This window comes from Bactrocera tryoni, chromosome 3 (assembly GCF_016617805.1).
Source record: "Bactrocera tryoni isolate S06 chromosome 3, CSIRO_BtryS06_freeze2, whole genome shotgun sequence".
Classification (NCBI taxonomy): Eukaryota; Metazoa; Arthropoda; class Insecta; order Diptera; family Tephritidae; genus Bactrocera; species Bactrocera tryoni.
In genome coordinates, this window is record NC_052501.1 from 3331405 (window position 1) to 3347898 (window position 16494).

A 16494-nucleotide genomic window follows, 5' to 3' on the forward strand; every position below is an offset into this window, starting at 1 on the left:
TTTGAAGTTATTTCCTCGTGTAGACGAAAACAAGTGTTAATGTGATTTAGCGATTAGCATTCCACGGCTTATCTACACAAGCCACTTTGGCACGGGACAGAACACATTTGTATTTTCTTATTTTTAAAGAAGCAAGCTTTTAGTTATTTGAATTTAGGCATGATTAGTTTGGCAAATTAGGTTGATCACAAGGTACATATGTACACCCCTCTCATTATTTCCACGTTTTTCTTAATAACTAGCAATGTGCCTATGGATCTTGCCGATATTTCGATATACAAGTATTTATACCATGAACAGGGTATATTAATTTTGGTCAGAGGTTTGTTATGTCCAGAAGGAAAGTTCACTCGTGAACCTCGTTTTTGAGATATCGGTCTGAAATTTTTTTCATCGTAGTACGCCTTGAAAAGAAGATTGTACCTGCGTTTGGTATCGAACGGCTCGGTGAGCTCCTTCCCAGTTCTTACGGAACTTTTGGTGTTGATCAATGTCAGCTTACACAGCCGTATTACCTTTGCGGGGATGCAAAGTTCAGAAATAGCGGCTTGGAGGCAGCTCATTTTCATGCTCGTGTGTCAATTCTCTTTTTACGGGCCTTTTCTAAAATTTGGCGCATGGTGAATATCTGGTCGGTTCCATTTATATCACTGACTTCTATTTACTATGCAATAACATTAATATATAAGTATATTAATAGCAAATGATATACTCGCTGTCAATCTTTTTCTTCGAATATCGTTTCTTGTCAAGAAAAAATTATTTTTAGACATATCACTCAGCTATATACCATAAGTATGTGTATGTAAGTATTGGTATATATGTAAGTAAATGTATGTGGTATGTATTTATCTGTCATGGCGCACGCCCAGCGAGCAAACACCGCCTGGATACACCAACACTCGCGCATACCTCGAACATTTAATTAAATCTTTGATTGTGTTTAATGGATGGGACCGTGTCCTTTGTGCAATTAGATAACCTGATTCATGACGCAAATGACAGTAATAAAATCAAATTAATGACATGCCGCGGTGACAATTACAAATGTGTGTGTAAACAGTTATTGCTTGCGCATAACGGCTTGTTAGTTACTGCAACTTACTCGCTTATACATACATACTATGTATTTGACTAGTTTATAGTACGCTTGAATAGATAAGACAATAATAAGCACAATTATTTCGGCAGATAATTGATTTCTAGTTAATTTCAGAGCGTGTTCGCGAAGTTTAACGATAGCTTTTGTTTAAAAAATAGTTTCTTTAAAATATTTTGTGTAATAAAATATAATATCGCTAAATTTTTTTTTATTTTTATTTGTTACACATCTTCTTTCTACATCTTAATTAATTAGTCGTAGTTTTAGTAAATAAAATTTTATTATTTGTTCATGTACATATACTAATATTCTCATGGCTCTGTTTCTTCTGTCTTATACCTATGTACATATGTAATAACCTTGTTTCAATCAGATGTCTGGAAAACCCAATAATTGTGCAGTCCTATTTTTGTAAGAAGGGGATGAAATTTCTAAAAATAAATGTTTATTCTTGTCCGATTGTCTATGCCTCCAAAAATTACATAGTAAAATTTTCTGTAATATTTCAAATATTTTTCGCGTTACAGCTTTCTAAAATATACCCATCAATTCTAGTCAAGTTAGGCAATCAGTTTATCATTAAACCCGTTTGTCCTAAAACGGCATTTTTCAAATGTGCTTGAGTAGTTGTTCAATGACTAATGATCTGATCACTACCAAATGTTCTATAAATAGGTGTCCATACAATGACCTACCAAGTTTTTTGATTGGCACGCCACAAACGACAAAAGTTTCGGCTTTTTTTTAATAACCGCCATTTCGACAAATTTTGATTTTTTCAACACAGGTCACTGTACAGACGATATCTTTTAAGCATTATTTTTTTCGTTTCCTAATTAAAGAAGGTCGGAATCACTGCAGCAGTAGAGAATGTTTTAATCACCGACGGAAATCACCTGTACTCCGTTTTGTGCGGTGTTTTTTTGAATTTTCTCCGAAAATTTTCCATAATTTCAGATTTCCAGATTTCAACAAACATAGGGCCTACTGACCTCTTAAAAAATTCGCATAACTCTATATGAGAATTTTTGATTGAAAATTTGTGTTTTTTGTTTAATATATTAAATGAGAGTTTCTCCTTAATAATTTTACCAAATGTTTTTTATACAAGATAAAAATAAAAACAAAAAAACCTGAATATTTTAATTTTTCACATAAATTTTGGGGTTATGTTAAAGAGGTATTAATATAAAAAATTTTCGTATTTTAATTACCTTGCAAATTTGGCATGTAACTGGTTTCTTCACATCTCGTAGTTTTGCCGAAAATCGACATACGCCGTTTTTAACCCCTCAAAATTCTACCAAGTCCGTCGCATCCCTTTCCATTCTTCGAGCATTTAATCACAGCTTAAAAAGTAAAAGTCTATGCACTAATTGCAGTCATAAAAATATATGTTTAGCCAACGGAAAACAGTACTAGATATACATTGTATAGTACATAGTATATAATGGGTAGTCTAAAAAGTATTTTCGTATTTCTAATCAAACGTCAACTTATTTTTTTATATTTATACTAATAAATAAACAAACAAATATGTGTATATACGAATATAATATATAGAATATATATATATCGCACGCTATTGTCATACTAAAATGACGATTTATTTCGTAATTTCGTAATTTTGAGGTTATACTTGTATAATAGGTCCTTGTCTCTAATTTGAGGTCACAAAAACTAATTACTTTAATAAAACTAACGCTATTCAATCAATAGCAGCAATTAATATATATTTATAAGCAATTAATTACGATAATTATATCATTGTTATTTTTTTTATTTGATTTATATACATAAGTATATAGCGGTATATGCATTATTATACTTGTATTTCGTAGAGGTTAGCCGTTCCACCAGCAAACCATGCAGCCTTCACATAAAAAAATGAAAAGCTTTAAATTAATTATGTTTCAATTACAACGATAATAAGCCACGTCATTACCCAACTTGAAAAACTTGAAAAATTAATAATAACAACAACCTTCCACACAATTATGGCGTGCGTAGCTTTTACCTCGTTGACTAATGCGTGAAGGCTTCGACTACAACTCCAACTTCAACTCCAAAACGGACTTGGACTTAATTCGTTCAATGAAAATAGCTTTTTACCTATAACATTCATTATTTCCACTATTATTTCTGTTTCTGTTTTTGTGCAAATGGGCAGATCCTAAAATCAATTAAGTGCTGCGCAGTACAAAAATAAAAATCAATTAAAAATGGCTACCGTAGGCGAGCGCGCGTGTGTTGGTGTATGTGTGTGGTGGTCACTCGACTGCGACCGTTAAAAGCTGGTGCTGAGACGCGCCTATCACTCAGCCAATATGCGGAGTCGTCAGATCGCTTAAGCGGCCGGTAGGCGTTTCCAGTTGTCATGGTAATTGAGTGGCTGGCAGCCAATATAGAAGCGAAATTAATCGAATTACTTGCAATTTTAATGAACCAACAAACGCCGCTTGCATTGAAGCTCAAAGCGCTAAACACAAAACAGCAAATGGGACACAGCGGCGTATGAGTATTGCAAAATGCCATAATTGACAGCTGCAAAAGACAAACTTGCAAAAAAGTAAAAAAATTATAATATAAAGTTAGAAACCAAGCAGACACATACTCAGCAGCGCACTCGGCGCGCTCACAATGTGCCACAAGTGTCTCGTGAAGTAAGTAAACATGCTTACTTAGGGCAAATTAGACGACAATCATTCGGTCCAACACTGTTGCAAACTGTTGCAAATACAATTGAGTTGGCTCACAATTCGTTAATAACCTCATTAAAGGTCTTAATGACCTGGCAAATCCGTCAGCCGCAGACAAATTAAAGCATAACACGTGAGTGGGAAGCCAGCCGGTCGGAGGCGCTCTGAGCGCACACACAAATATGCTTGCATATAATATGGTGTGAGTGTGTATGATTGGGCGCCTTAAGTGGCAGCGCAAGATGCTGAGTGCGATTGTGCCGTCTGAAGCTTGCTTCAAACTGTCAAAAAGCATTTAAACTGACAGCTGATGCCTAAAGTAGGTACCAGACTCACACACATACACATACATGCATATTGAGCACATTAGAACTTTGGCTGCTCGATGCTTTGCAGGTATAAGCCCAGACACCCATGCACCGCTTTAGTTGAGTGAGTAGTGGCAAAAGCCAAGGGAGGGCATTGGAGGAATGAGAAGAAATTTAGGGCGCAAAACATATGTATATATTTTGAATTGAAAGGATTTTATTTGAAAAAAAATTAAGTTACTGACTCCTGGCCTTGTCAAAATATAGGTAGGCGAAAAAGTCTTTTCGTATTTTTAATCAAACTTCAATTTTTTTTATACGAGTATTTATACTAATAATGAAATACACAAATATGTACCATTTTGGTCGATCACTTTTCGCCAATTTTCCGCTAGAGACATTATTCCATCAGTTTAAATCGAAAATTCGAAATTTCCAGAACGGAATCGAGCGCACCATTGTTGTGCTACACGAACTGATCTCTCCGTAAACTTCACAAATTTCATTGGCTTGCGTGTTATTCTTATCTTTTTCATATAAACATTTCAAAATATTGCGAATTTCTTTATTATTTTCAATCATTTTTAATTTAATTTAACTTTTTTCCAACTTTCCCGGATTTAATTTTTTTTGTTAAATGAAGCTTAAAATCTCAATTTTCCAACACTATATAGTATGACATAATGTAATTTGTAGCACTGGAGATATACGACTCCAACGGCATCTATTGAAAAAATACGAAAAGACTTTTTCGACTACTCAATATTTTTGAAGAAAGCATTTATTTAGCAAACTTTCCTATATAAGCATTTCACTTTTATGAAAAAAGAAAGATTTCTCTTATTAATAATTCTTCTATAAAGCGCTCCAAACCCATCTAGAGTCATATCCATATTACTCTCGTTTAAACTATTGTATATATGTTCGTCCATTAACACCAAATAACCAGATTGAAGCTTCCCCTGTGTTCCCAGAAAACCAACGGATATCGGAGTTAAAAAAAAGAAAATATATATAAATATACACAATAAGATATAAATGCAAACATATATACATATACATATTTGGCTCGTTAAGTGGCCGCGCGCATCGACATCATTAAGATTGAGATAAATGCATGTTTTCGGAGCGATTGATGCGGCATTAAATTGAGCGGCAATAAGAACATTAATGAATTTGTAAATATAAGCGTGACATGGACATTGGAATCTGACGCCTACCGGACAACAACAAAGCCTAAGTACACCTAATTCGAACGCTGGAAATGCTTTGCTATAAAAGAAATAAAAGCACCAAAGAATCGGACTAAAGAGTGTAGAAAATCCTTGTCATGATTGACATTTTGTGGCTGATTGCGCGGCTCATTGCATTGTGGCAACATACATACATACATGCGGGCAACATTGCCTTTTAATAGCAACAATGGGCCGCTCATAAGTCATCAGGCAGCTGAAAGCGCGGGGATCCCACAAAACAGACAAAACGGAGTTCAGAGCTCTTGAACGGCAACCAAAAATTTCAAGTGCATTGATCTCGAGCGCGTCGGGATATTTGTACTTCGCGGCTAATAATCAAAATTTATACGCCCCCCAGGTGGGCTGTTGTACAAATTAACTACTGCTACTGCTGCGCTTTCATAGCTGCTAATTAACAAATTTGTGAAGAAGGAAAAATAAACGGCTGCTGAAATTAGTTAATCAACGAATTGTTTGGAAAATTATACAATTTCTATAATTTTAATTTTTTCTCAAAAAATCACGCACAATAGGTGTAGCGAAAATGTTGGTAGCTCAACTGCAACTTTAACCCAGTTACGCGGGGTTAAGCACTCGACTCGGCAGACAATCAAACATCTCAATCCAACTACAATTCTTAATATTTCACGGCACCTCAAACAGCTTGCCTAATGTGGCTCTCCTCTCTTCGTCAACCTGTCAGCCATTAGTTTAAGACAATAACAGTTAACAGCGAGCGCGCAGCGTTCAACGTTTGCCCGTTTCGCGGCACCATCGTGTGGCTGTGACTAATTGGTGGAAGCCCACACTGATCGCAAAACAATTACCACCACACGATTGACTGGCTCAATTAACGCCGCGCGTCGCTGCCTTTGCACGAGTCGAAGAAAGTCGGTGAAATAATTTGTTAGATTTCATTGTGAGCGTGCTACAAAATTAATGGAGTAATCGACAGCTCAATTTGTGGTGTTGGAACCACTGAGTTCTTTACATTAATGCAGTCTTTCGTTTTGGCAATTAAAGCGTCAATTATTAGAAATCAAGGCATATGTGTGTCCGTGTAGGTAAATAAGGCTGAGAAATGAGAGAAAAGTGAAAATATATACATAAAGAAAGAAGAAATAACGGGATTTAATAAAAACTCTTTAAGAAACCAAGTGTTTGTCGAAAAAACATATTTTAACAAATCCTTCAGCCATGCGGAGGAGGTTCAAAACTTTCATGGATTTCCATTAATAAATCGTGCAAAACATTATTTTCTTGTGAGCCTTTCCAGTGCACCTCATTAACGTCAATCATTCTCTCTTAGTTTGTGTGGGAATACATTAACGCCCACGCTAATTATGATCCATCAAATAACTCTCTAATCACTTCTAATGCCACATTGTCCTATCGAAGCAATATAATCAATCTACAGCGATCATCTCACTTGATCCACATAACACAACAAATAATGCACTTCAATCGCTCGCCAACATTAGCTTCGTTAATTCCCGCTATTTATTTGGGCACACAAACAAATGCCACAAAACAATCGTTAAAATGTCTTACAAATTGACGTTAATCGCGTCAAAATGATGACTCGGCATTTGTCTGCCGGCGGCGGGAAAGACAACTGCTCTGCAACTTCAATTAGACGATTACTTGCAACATGTGGCAACAGCTCTCTGCAATTAGGGCAACACTGCAACAGCAACTATCGCCTACACACATCTTATTTCTCGTTGTAGATGAGACCGGAATCGCGTCTTGTTTAAAGTATTATCTTCTCATATTTCTTATAGTTTTTTGTTTTTGCTTTTATTATGGTCTTTTCAAAGGAAGCGTTTCTGAGTAAATGCCGAAGTCGGCGCTCTTAATTGAAATGCTGTTAGAGAGTATTACGAAATGTCATGGTTGTCATGTTGCGGACGGAAGACACGAGTTCGGTCACTTAGATGAGTCGGTCAGCGAAGGAATGACTTTGACATTTGATATTAATATTTATTTTTGTCTGCCATCGGTTATATGCCTGGCGAGAGATATACGTTTTCTTTACTAAAAGGTTTCACTGAGAGCAAAGGAAGTCATAACCTAGATTAATTTAAATTATCAAATAGGACTGGACACACAAAAAAAAAACGAAAAAATAAATGTATTTGTGTTTTTTTAACACAATTCTTTTTATCGCCTTCAAAATAGACTTATTTTGAGCTAATGGTAGCAATTATGCCAAGTTTTAATCAAAATCACTCTCATGCTGGTATGTGGCGTTCCATTGTCATAGTGAAAAACCCAAGAGGTTGAAGATCCTTCCTGTTTCGAGGTAAAAATCTAAATTCAGAAAAATTAAGCAGGGTGTTCCGCAGTGTGGTGTTCTCACACCGTTACTGTTTAACTTCTACACCAGAGGGAATTTCTATAGGCTGATGATTGCTCTCCGACCTTTCTAGGTTCCTCGCCGCACGGAACCAAATATTCTCCGCCATAAATTCTACAGCGACCATATTCACAAACTGGTCGAAGGAGCACAGACTTGACTTTAATATTGCAGTCAATGGCGTCCGACTGTCAATAACCTTATAATTTTAGGTGTGACAGTGAAACGCAGACGAGGAAGCTACAGGCATATCAGACACTGCACTCTATTACGGAATGCCTCCTGATGTCTCCTATCGAACATCTACACAGTGTTGACCCGCATATTCCCAATTAAGGAGCATAATTAAGTCCTCTCCAAGCGGTTTCTGCTGAAGTTTTTTCGAAGAAATCATCCCTGCAGTCAACCGCTTGTAGCGGAACCGCGAAGCATCAAGAGCTCCTTCCTCAACTACGTCGACGACATAAGACAATACGCCGATCAGATTTCGGACGCAACTAACTTCAGACATGCACTGACTGCCATTCAAAGTGGAACCATAAGCACCCTCAGTAGTGAATGGCGTACTTGGATCAAGCCACCATCCATTGCAGACGAAGAGCTGGAGTCACCGCGAAAAACGAGATTGACCCTTGTGCAGCTTCGTTCTGGATACTGTGGCAGGTTAAACTTCTACTTATCCCGAATAGTAATAATAAAATATATGTCCAGCATGCAACAAGTCTGCGCATGACTCTAACCACCTCCTTGCATGCTCAGCTAACCCAAGAAATCTGACACCCTCGTTTGACTCATTTTTGAAGAGCCATTCGCAAGATTGTTGGATAGCTTCGACGTCATATTCATAAACCCACGTTTCGATCCAGCAATAATTTTTGTCAAGCATCTCGTTTACGACCTCTATTCCACGTAACTTTTGCAAAAGATTCACATCTTTTGTCACTAGTCTAGCACTGACACTTGCCAAAACCAAAACGTTTTGAGTCGACCATGTTTTAGTGAATCGGTGCGAACGCCGTTCAAACGGTTCAGTTTGAGTCAGTTTGTTCAGACGATATTTTGGTATCCATACCAGGCTCCTTCTTCCTACACTCTCTCGATGTCATCATACCTAGCGAAAGTGATTCGTTAAATAAGACTCACCAAAACAAGATCGCGATATTTTCGGTAAACGCTCTTTGTACTCATAAATGTAAAATATATCATCCCAACCGGTAAGAAAAATATTTACTGATTTCGTTTTCGCCAGGACCAGTGCGGCCTGGTGTTTCATTTAATTTTGTTTCATGATAATTTTCGGCAGCTTGAAAATAACTATCTCAGTAACTTTTACGACGGGAAAACAAATGTCTATGAAATTTTCATAAACTCAATTAAACGGCCATCAACGAGGCCGACTTTCGCGATTTTGGCGAATGCTTGGGGCGATTAATTACATTTCATGCCAGCAATTAACTTAAATAACAAATCGAAATGAAAGGTTTTCAACTTAAATGAGCAAATCGTGTGCGTGTGTAAGTGAGCGCTTCACTGATTATAGAGAAAAGAAAGTCACTTTGGAGAGAGTGTGGAAATCAATCAAAGAATTAATTTACATTTCAACTCAAATTACGGCGTTACAAGCCTGCATTCCAACCACTAATATTCGTGTGCGGGTTTGTGATCGGAAGCAGCAATCTATAATCGCCCCGACTCCGCGCCGGAGCAAAACCGCACCGAAAATTGCATTTAAACACATCAAAATGCAATTACTCAACACAACGTAATTATACATTTTTCAAAACACTAATTGGACTCACCGAACGCTAACCAAATGGGCACAGCACACTCTGAGCCTCTCACACACGGTACTCTTTTTGCTCAATCCGCTCGTTACACATATCGTTTGCATCGGCGCATTTTAATACAATAAGTAGTTCCACGGAAAAATGAATCCATTTTCAAATCGTTGAAGTTACAATATTTCGCCGACTAGTAAACCGTCAATGGGCGATACCGTTAGCAAATAAAGTGGTGGTAGTGGTGGCAACTCACTACCTTTCCTCCACATATCATTAACGCCACGGCACCCACACTCACGATAACGCCACTCTCTCGCCTCGTTGACTAACTAGGAGACCCTTTGGCCGCGCTGCAGCAGCTAATGACTTCCTCGCATGTCACAGGATATTTTCCCTCGGCAAATACCGAAGGAGCGATTGTTCCACTCTGCGACACATGTCTATGTATGTGAGACTCTTTGGTATTTCTGGTTAGCGGACGCGGTGCTTCTGGGTTAGCATTTAAAATAATGCCGTGTGGCTGAAACAAACGGCATTTAAGAATTTTTATTGCGGCACATTGTAAATATGACGCGACTAATTGAATGCCGTTTATTGCCATGCTCCGGTATGAATATGTGTGAAGCAACTGTATATGTATGCGCTTGCAAGTACACCTTCTTTCAACCGTCTGCCAAGCGACTGGTTAATCGCCTGGGTGGCAATACTGATATTCGACTAAAATATGTCTCTTCTTCTTCTCCGTTCTGGCAATGAGCATAGTACGGTGTTCCATTGTCTGCCAATTGTTCATTGACCCGTTTGCACTCTTATTAGAGGTCCTATGTAATTTCTTTAAAGTCCCCTCTCGACGAACATGGAGCAAACTTTATCAGCCTGCCGTCCTACCTTATGGTAAAGCGGCATAGACAATGGCAAACATCTGATGAGTCGACGTCACGAGTTTTCGAGAGAAGGGTTCTGCGAAAGATTTATGGCCACGACGAACATCGCATTCGATGGAGCGATGAGCTGTATGAGATATACGACGACATTAACATAGTTCAGCGAATTAAGCAACAGCGGCTGCGCTGGCTAGGCCATGTCGTGCCATGTGGCGAAAACACTCCAGCTCTGAGAGTTCTCTTGAAATGGAAGACTTCCACGCCGTTGGAAAAACCAGTCGGAGAACGGCCTGGCTATCCCGGAAATCCCAATTGCCGCCAAACAGCGAAAACTACGGAAACTGAATTGTAATAGTAACTTGTGCTGTCCATATCCCATTCATGCCACGTTTGCCTACTGGTTAAGCAAGCTAGGGATTGTCTTCAGCGAGACTCAGCTATATTTATTACATGTTTGCTGATTAACTATCTACAATTTGCCGAAGGCATATCAATTCCCTCTTTTCCGGTACAGCTTGTCCATAAAGTAGCGGGTCAGAACCGCTAAGAGATCGAACTAAAAAGTTTTATTGAAAGTTGTTATTATAAAAGGTCACTCGGACTGCTCTAACTGGACACTTTTATATAAACTAAGACTCCATAAGAACATCAAATTGGCCAACACATGAAGTCACTATGCTGATATACGCACCAAAGTCTATTCACAGAAAATCTGCAGCTTTTAAGTAATTTACTAAAAAAAATTAAGTCAACTCAATCACTAATGCACTTATAACTTCTCATCCACAGCTAATGATGACGCCACCGATTTGCGCTGCAACATGTCGCTGGCGCATCTGCGCAATATGGACAATCACATGGCCTCAATGCTACAACAGTCCACACACAATAAACACGGCGCATTCCCCAACATGCAGTCGCCGCCCGCGCACCACCACCAACATGCTGCCGCCTTGCATTTAGGCACACCGCCACCGCCACAACACCACACCGGCCCACATCACCCGCACCACCAACCGCTCAACTATCACAATGCAATGATGAGCTTTCCGCATCAAAACATTAACAACGCCGCTGGTGGCGCCAACAGTCATTTAAACTATCCACCACTCGAGTCCGGCAGCACCGACTCGGGCAGCACACGCACCAGTCCGTCCATGAGCAGCGGTGATTATCTCAATTCGATGCATCAAATGGTCGAAGCAAGCCACTTACAAGCGGCACTGCATCACCATCATCACCCCTCGCACCCGCATCATAACTCACCGAACGCCGGCGCACCGCCTCCGCCGCCGCCGCCATCACATTACAGTCACCAACAGCATTTGGCCGCATTGGCAGCACACGCCCAGGCACAAGCGCAGGCACACGCGCAACAAGAGCAAAAATTCGAAAAATTCGCCAAATCATCGTCGTCGGAACCGACATTGGCTAATCAGTCGACCGCCGCCGCCGCTTCGTATTTCAGTCTCGCCAATGGCTCTAGTGCACTTTGCGGCGGCAGCGGTGGCGCTGTGACAGTCAGCGGCAACGCACTCGCCAACAATCATCACAATCTGCTCGTATACGATGAGCGTTCCATGTCTTCGCTCTCGGCCAGCGGTGAGATCGACGCAGGCGATGAGGACGACATGAAGGACGGACAGGGCGATATGTCGGGCACAATTGATGTTACATCGCCGCAGTCGCCCGCAGCTCTATCAGCTTCGCCGTCATCGAATTATAACAATGTCGGTGCGTCGGCTGCTTCACTGCAATTTGGAGGACTAAAACGCAAATCCTCCGTTTCCTACTGTGATGACTTGGATGGCGGCGAGGCGAATGAGTCGAAATTAGCCAACGGAAATGCTTTAGAAAATTATGCAATGAAGAGCTTCGAGGGCATACGTGCGCGCACTTTCGAAGAGGTACAGCAGCAGTCATTAAATGGCAATTGTAATGCGTTGGAACAGCAGCAGCAGCAACAACAGCAACAACAACTACAACAACAACAATTTCAGCAGCGTCACATGGACGATTATCGTTTGATCGGCGGCAGCGGGTCCGGCGGCGATGGTCCGGATCGGCTGAATGACGCCGATAGCGTGGTGAATGGCAGCTGTGCATCCAGCGAAGACTTGAATCAGACTAACTCCAGCGAGCAAGGCGAAAAGATAACTTCCGGCAGCGACGATGAAGGTATTAACAATTCTATAGTTATTATTTGTCTGCGCTTTTGGTGCCACCAAATTAAATTGTTATTAAGTTCGTAAAGTATTTTCGCAAAATTATTTGCCTGTTTAAGCGCAGCCAACGCTAACCATGAATCCTTCAGTAATAAAGAAAAACCTTATTGATCGTATGCACTCATGTACTATAATATAGTAAAATAGCTTCCTAATTTAAGCTCCGTGCTCTTCGAAGAGATTTTAGTGAGCAACAGCTATCGTGACTCTAATATAGTGTTTTAACTTACCATGCTTTGAAAACTTATAATAAATTATTTTTATTCAATTCTCCAGCTCAAGATGACAATTGTTCCAAGAAGAAACACCGCCGGAATCGCACAACATTCACAACATATCAACTCCACGAACTGGAGCGAGCTTTTGAGAAGTCACACTACCCGGATGTGTACTCACGCGAGGAATTAGCTATGAAAGTCAATTTGCCCGAAGTCAGAGTGCAGGTGAGCTACAATATATTGGGAAAGGGTTAAGAATTACTGCTAAATTTGATGCCTAAATTTTGCCATTTTTTGATAGTCAGGGTTGGAGCATCCCTCTAAGTTTTTGTATATAAAATCAGTAATTAAAATTGGTATTAATCTTCTTCTTGATTTGTGTCCTAACTTCCTCATATCACCATTTATTGCCAATATAGTTTCGCACCCAATCTAAATAAGCCAAAGGGTGGTTCTTTAATCAAGCAGGTTTCTTCATACCCACATTCAGGTTTACAGATATCTCGAGCTTGGTGCTGGATAAGATCGCAGCCGATGTATTACCAATGAAAAGTACAAGGGCGATTCGAAGATCTCATCATTACTGCAGAAATTCTGAAATGTTGATGAGAGTATTTGTTTCTAAGATAACACAGGGTTAATGTCGAGATTTACTATTATATGGATCCTATTAAGGGGTTACATGGGTTTCCTCGGTTAAAAATCAGTCTTTTTCCAACAATTTTTTTCTCATATAAAAAATTAAATATTTTATCATCTATAGTGAAAAAATAAGTGTTTTAGTTCAAACCTTAACTTAGAACTTAGACGAAGGAAAAAAACTGAAAATTGGATTTTTGGCAGACATTCATAAAAACAGCTTCGTCAAAGTCTTTAAGAATTGTATCTCTAAGAGCTATGCCAAATTTCATGAAGATCGGTTGAGTAGTCGAGAAATCTTGCCAACCAACTTTAAAAGCACATTTTCAAGAAAAACACGTTTAAAGACGGCGCACTTAGCCTAGTCTCGAACGCACAAGTTCTCAAGGCTGTATCTCCGAAACCATTTCTCGGATCAAAAATTTAGGACAATATTCTAGAGGTGTTCTAGAGTTTAATAAAACAACAAAACATAGTTCGATTTTTTGATGCAGTACTAGTGACTCTCCACATTGCTGAAGAAATTCTGAAATAGTGATGTAAATTTTTTTTTCAATAAAACAGGGTTAAAGTGGAGAGTTACTATTATACGGTTCCTAAAGAATATTTGAAATACATTACTTTTATCGATTATTTCAATTTCCGAATATGTATTATATATTACCTTGTGAATTCATATATATTCCCAAACAGTTCGTAAGTGTAAACCTTAGCCAAATAATTCGTACGCAGTCTCACTTCGTAGGAAATTGGTTAATTTCCGTTCGTAATTAATTTTAACCAAATACAAATAACGAGGCTACACGAAGAACGTGAATATAGATATTTACATATGTATGTATATATATGAGCCATGCTTATCCAATTAAGTTTTTTGACAGTGATTTATGGAACTTAAAAGCTTTGTAAAAAGTTTGTGGTTAAAAAGACAAGTCCCGTTAAATGTAAATATAGTGCTGGCTGAGCAATAACTACTGTTTTCCCCAAAATGCAAATATCCACAATACATACAAACATACAGCCAAATAAAATAGCAAGTTAGTGCGAATAACGGTAAAAAATATGCAATTCTTATTTAAAATTTATGTCTCAATCGCTTAAGACAGCCAAGCGATTGCAGAAGGAGCGCTTGCAGCCAGAGTCGCGGGGAGACCCACAAATTAGGAGTTAAGTTATAACCTCACCTCGGTGTGCAAATAACTCCGTAACCCCGCAACTCATAAGAAGCGCCAACTTTTAAGCAAGACAAATATGGGCAATGAGCATACCGAAACCATGTCGTCGGCGCGATGAACTTGTTTGCGCTTGCCGGCAATTGTGGTAACGTCTACGGTGTCGCCTTCGTTGGTGGTAAATTGCGGCAGAGCCTCATAAATTCCATAGTGTAGAGTGCAACATAAAAAACACGCACGAAAGGCATTTGCCATATATTTATGTCTCTCATTTTTTTGGGGAAAACAAATAATATCACAAACAAATAATGTTTGTATGTACTTATGTATGTATATGTGTTCGTCTACAAAAAAGAATGCCAAATGGAGCTTGCGTGGATACCCCTCACAGCCCAATAAATGTAACCATGCAAGAAGTTCATAAGCCGAAGACGAGTCCTCAGGTTGAATGGCAGCATTGGGAAAGTTTGTTATTGGAAATATTTTGATTTTGATTAAATTATGGTCTTTCTTAACCAGCAGCTTTGACACGATGAAGTTTGAAGACAAATTATATAAGGAAAAATATGCTTAAAGTGGTTAAACGATAGTGAAATATATAAATATGTTTGAGAATTTGCTTTTCTAAGATATCTTAAACTAGATGAATGGATTTAGTTTTTCAATTTCACGTTGAGAACAGCACAAGTCGAGGAATTGTCTTTTAGAACGTTAGATATCAGCATTCCCCCTTCACATTTATTGGAGTTACCAAAGTAAATAAGAGATCCTTGCCAGATGTACACCTTTTTCCGTTAAAAAAAGAAAACAATTCAGATTCCGACTGATATGTGACGATAAAACAGTAAGTCTCCTGAATTTAAATAAGTTTTAAGGCTTAGCCTCCTTTACCTGGAAATAAGATGAATCATAGGCATTTTTCAAACTAAGAATAAATAATCAAAACATCAAATAATCAAAACAAACGGTGGTTCCTAGTTGACAAGATTCCAACTCTCGTATAATCTACAACAAAGATATTAAAGAAATTCTTCATTAGCAAAGATGTAATTATTGGATTGACCTTTGCCAAAGAAAAAACTCACAAAAACGCGTAGACTTCAAAAATAATTTTAATATCTTATTTTGAATACTCAAAATTAAAATTTTCTAAAATCTTAGGCAGGCACGATAGAGAGATGTAGAATAAGGATTTTTATCAAATTTCAAGAGAATCAGTTATGTAGAAATCGAAGCTGTTTCGAGAATAGTCGTTTAAAATTTTACATTAACGTCCAGTTACCACGGCAATAAAGCAGCCATAATTTCGAAAAAAATGTGAAAAAATAAAAAATTTCGAAAAATTTTTAGGGAGATATTTTTGACAATCTCAACTATCGAATTTTGTAAAAAAAAGCTTTTTTCAAATTACTAGACTAAAATACCCGTTAACTAATATCTGCACCACTGCCACACCATTGCTATGCGACTTGATCTCATAAAATGCTGAATGACTCGTCATCGAACATTTGATCATCAAATCTTTTTTGTAGCTGAACATTACTCTGCCGTGCTTTCGCTATTATTTTGAGGTTAGTCGAAAACTGAAAGCAAACCCAAAACCAAGTAGTGCATGTATCTGACCATTAGACCATGCCAGGAGATTAAATATTGACTGGATCTACTACGTAACTGTCAAAACTTGGTGGTATAACCTTCCAGATTGGCCGCAGAGTTGCTTAGACTATCCTAGCAGTACACGAAATATCTTTATCTTTCAATAATTTTTTTTTTGCTCTCAAGTAATATACTTTAATTTGGGAAAATTTTCGAAATATCGAAAATCGTTCTCGGCAAGAGAAAATGAAAGGACACAGAAAAAGATTTGCTGAG

The 16494-nt window shown here is 38.4% G+C and overlaps 1 protein-coding gene across 1 annotated transcript in view; it reads left to right on the forward strand.

Moving 5' to 3' along the window:
* The window catches only part of LOC120772826 (retinal homeobox protein Rx), a 59125-nt gene that overhangs the window by 8251 nt on the left and 34380 nt on the right, over positions 1 to 16494 (forward strand). The window contains exons 3-4 of the mRNA XM_040101633.1: positions 11158 to 12546; positions 12870 to 13036. Coding sequence (XP_039957567.1) covers positions 11158 to 12546; positions 12870 to 13036 — 1556 coding nt within the window. The remainder of the gene's footprint in view (positions 1 to 11157; positions 12547 to 12869; positions 13037 to 16494) is intronic.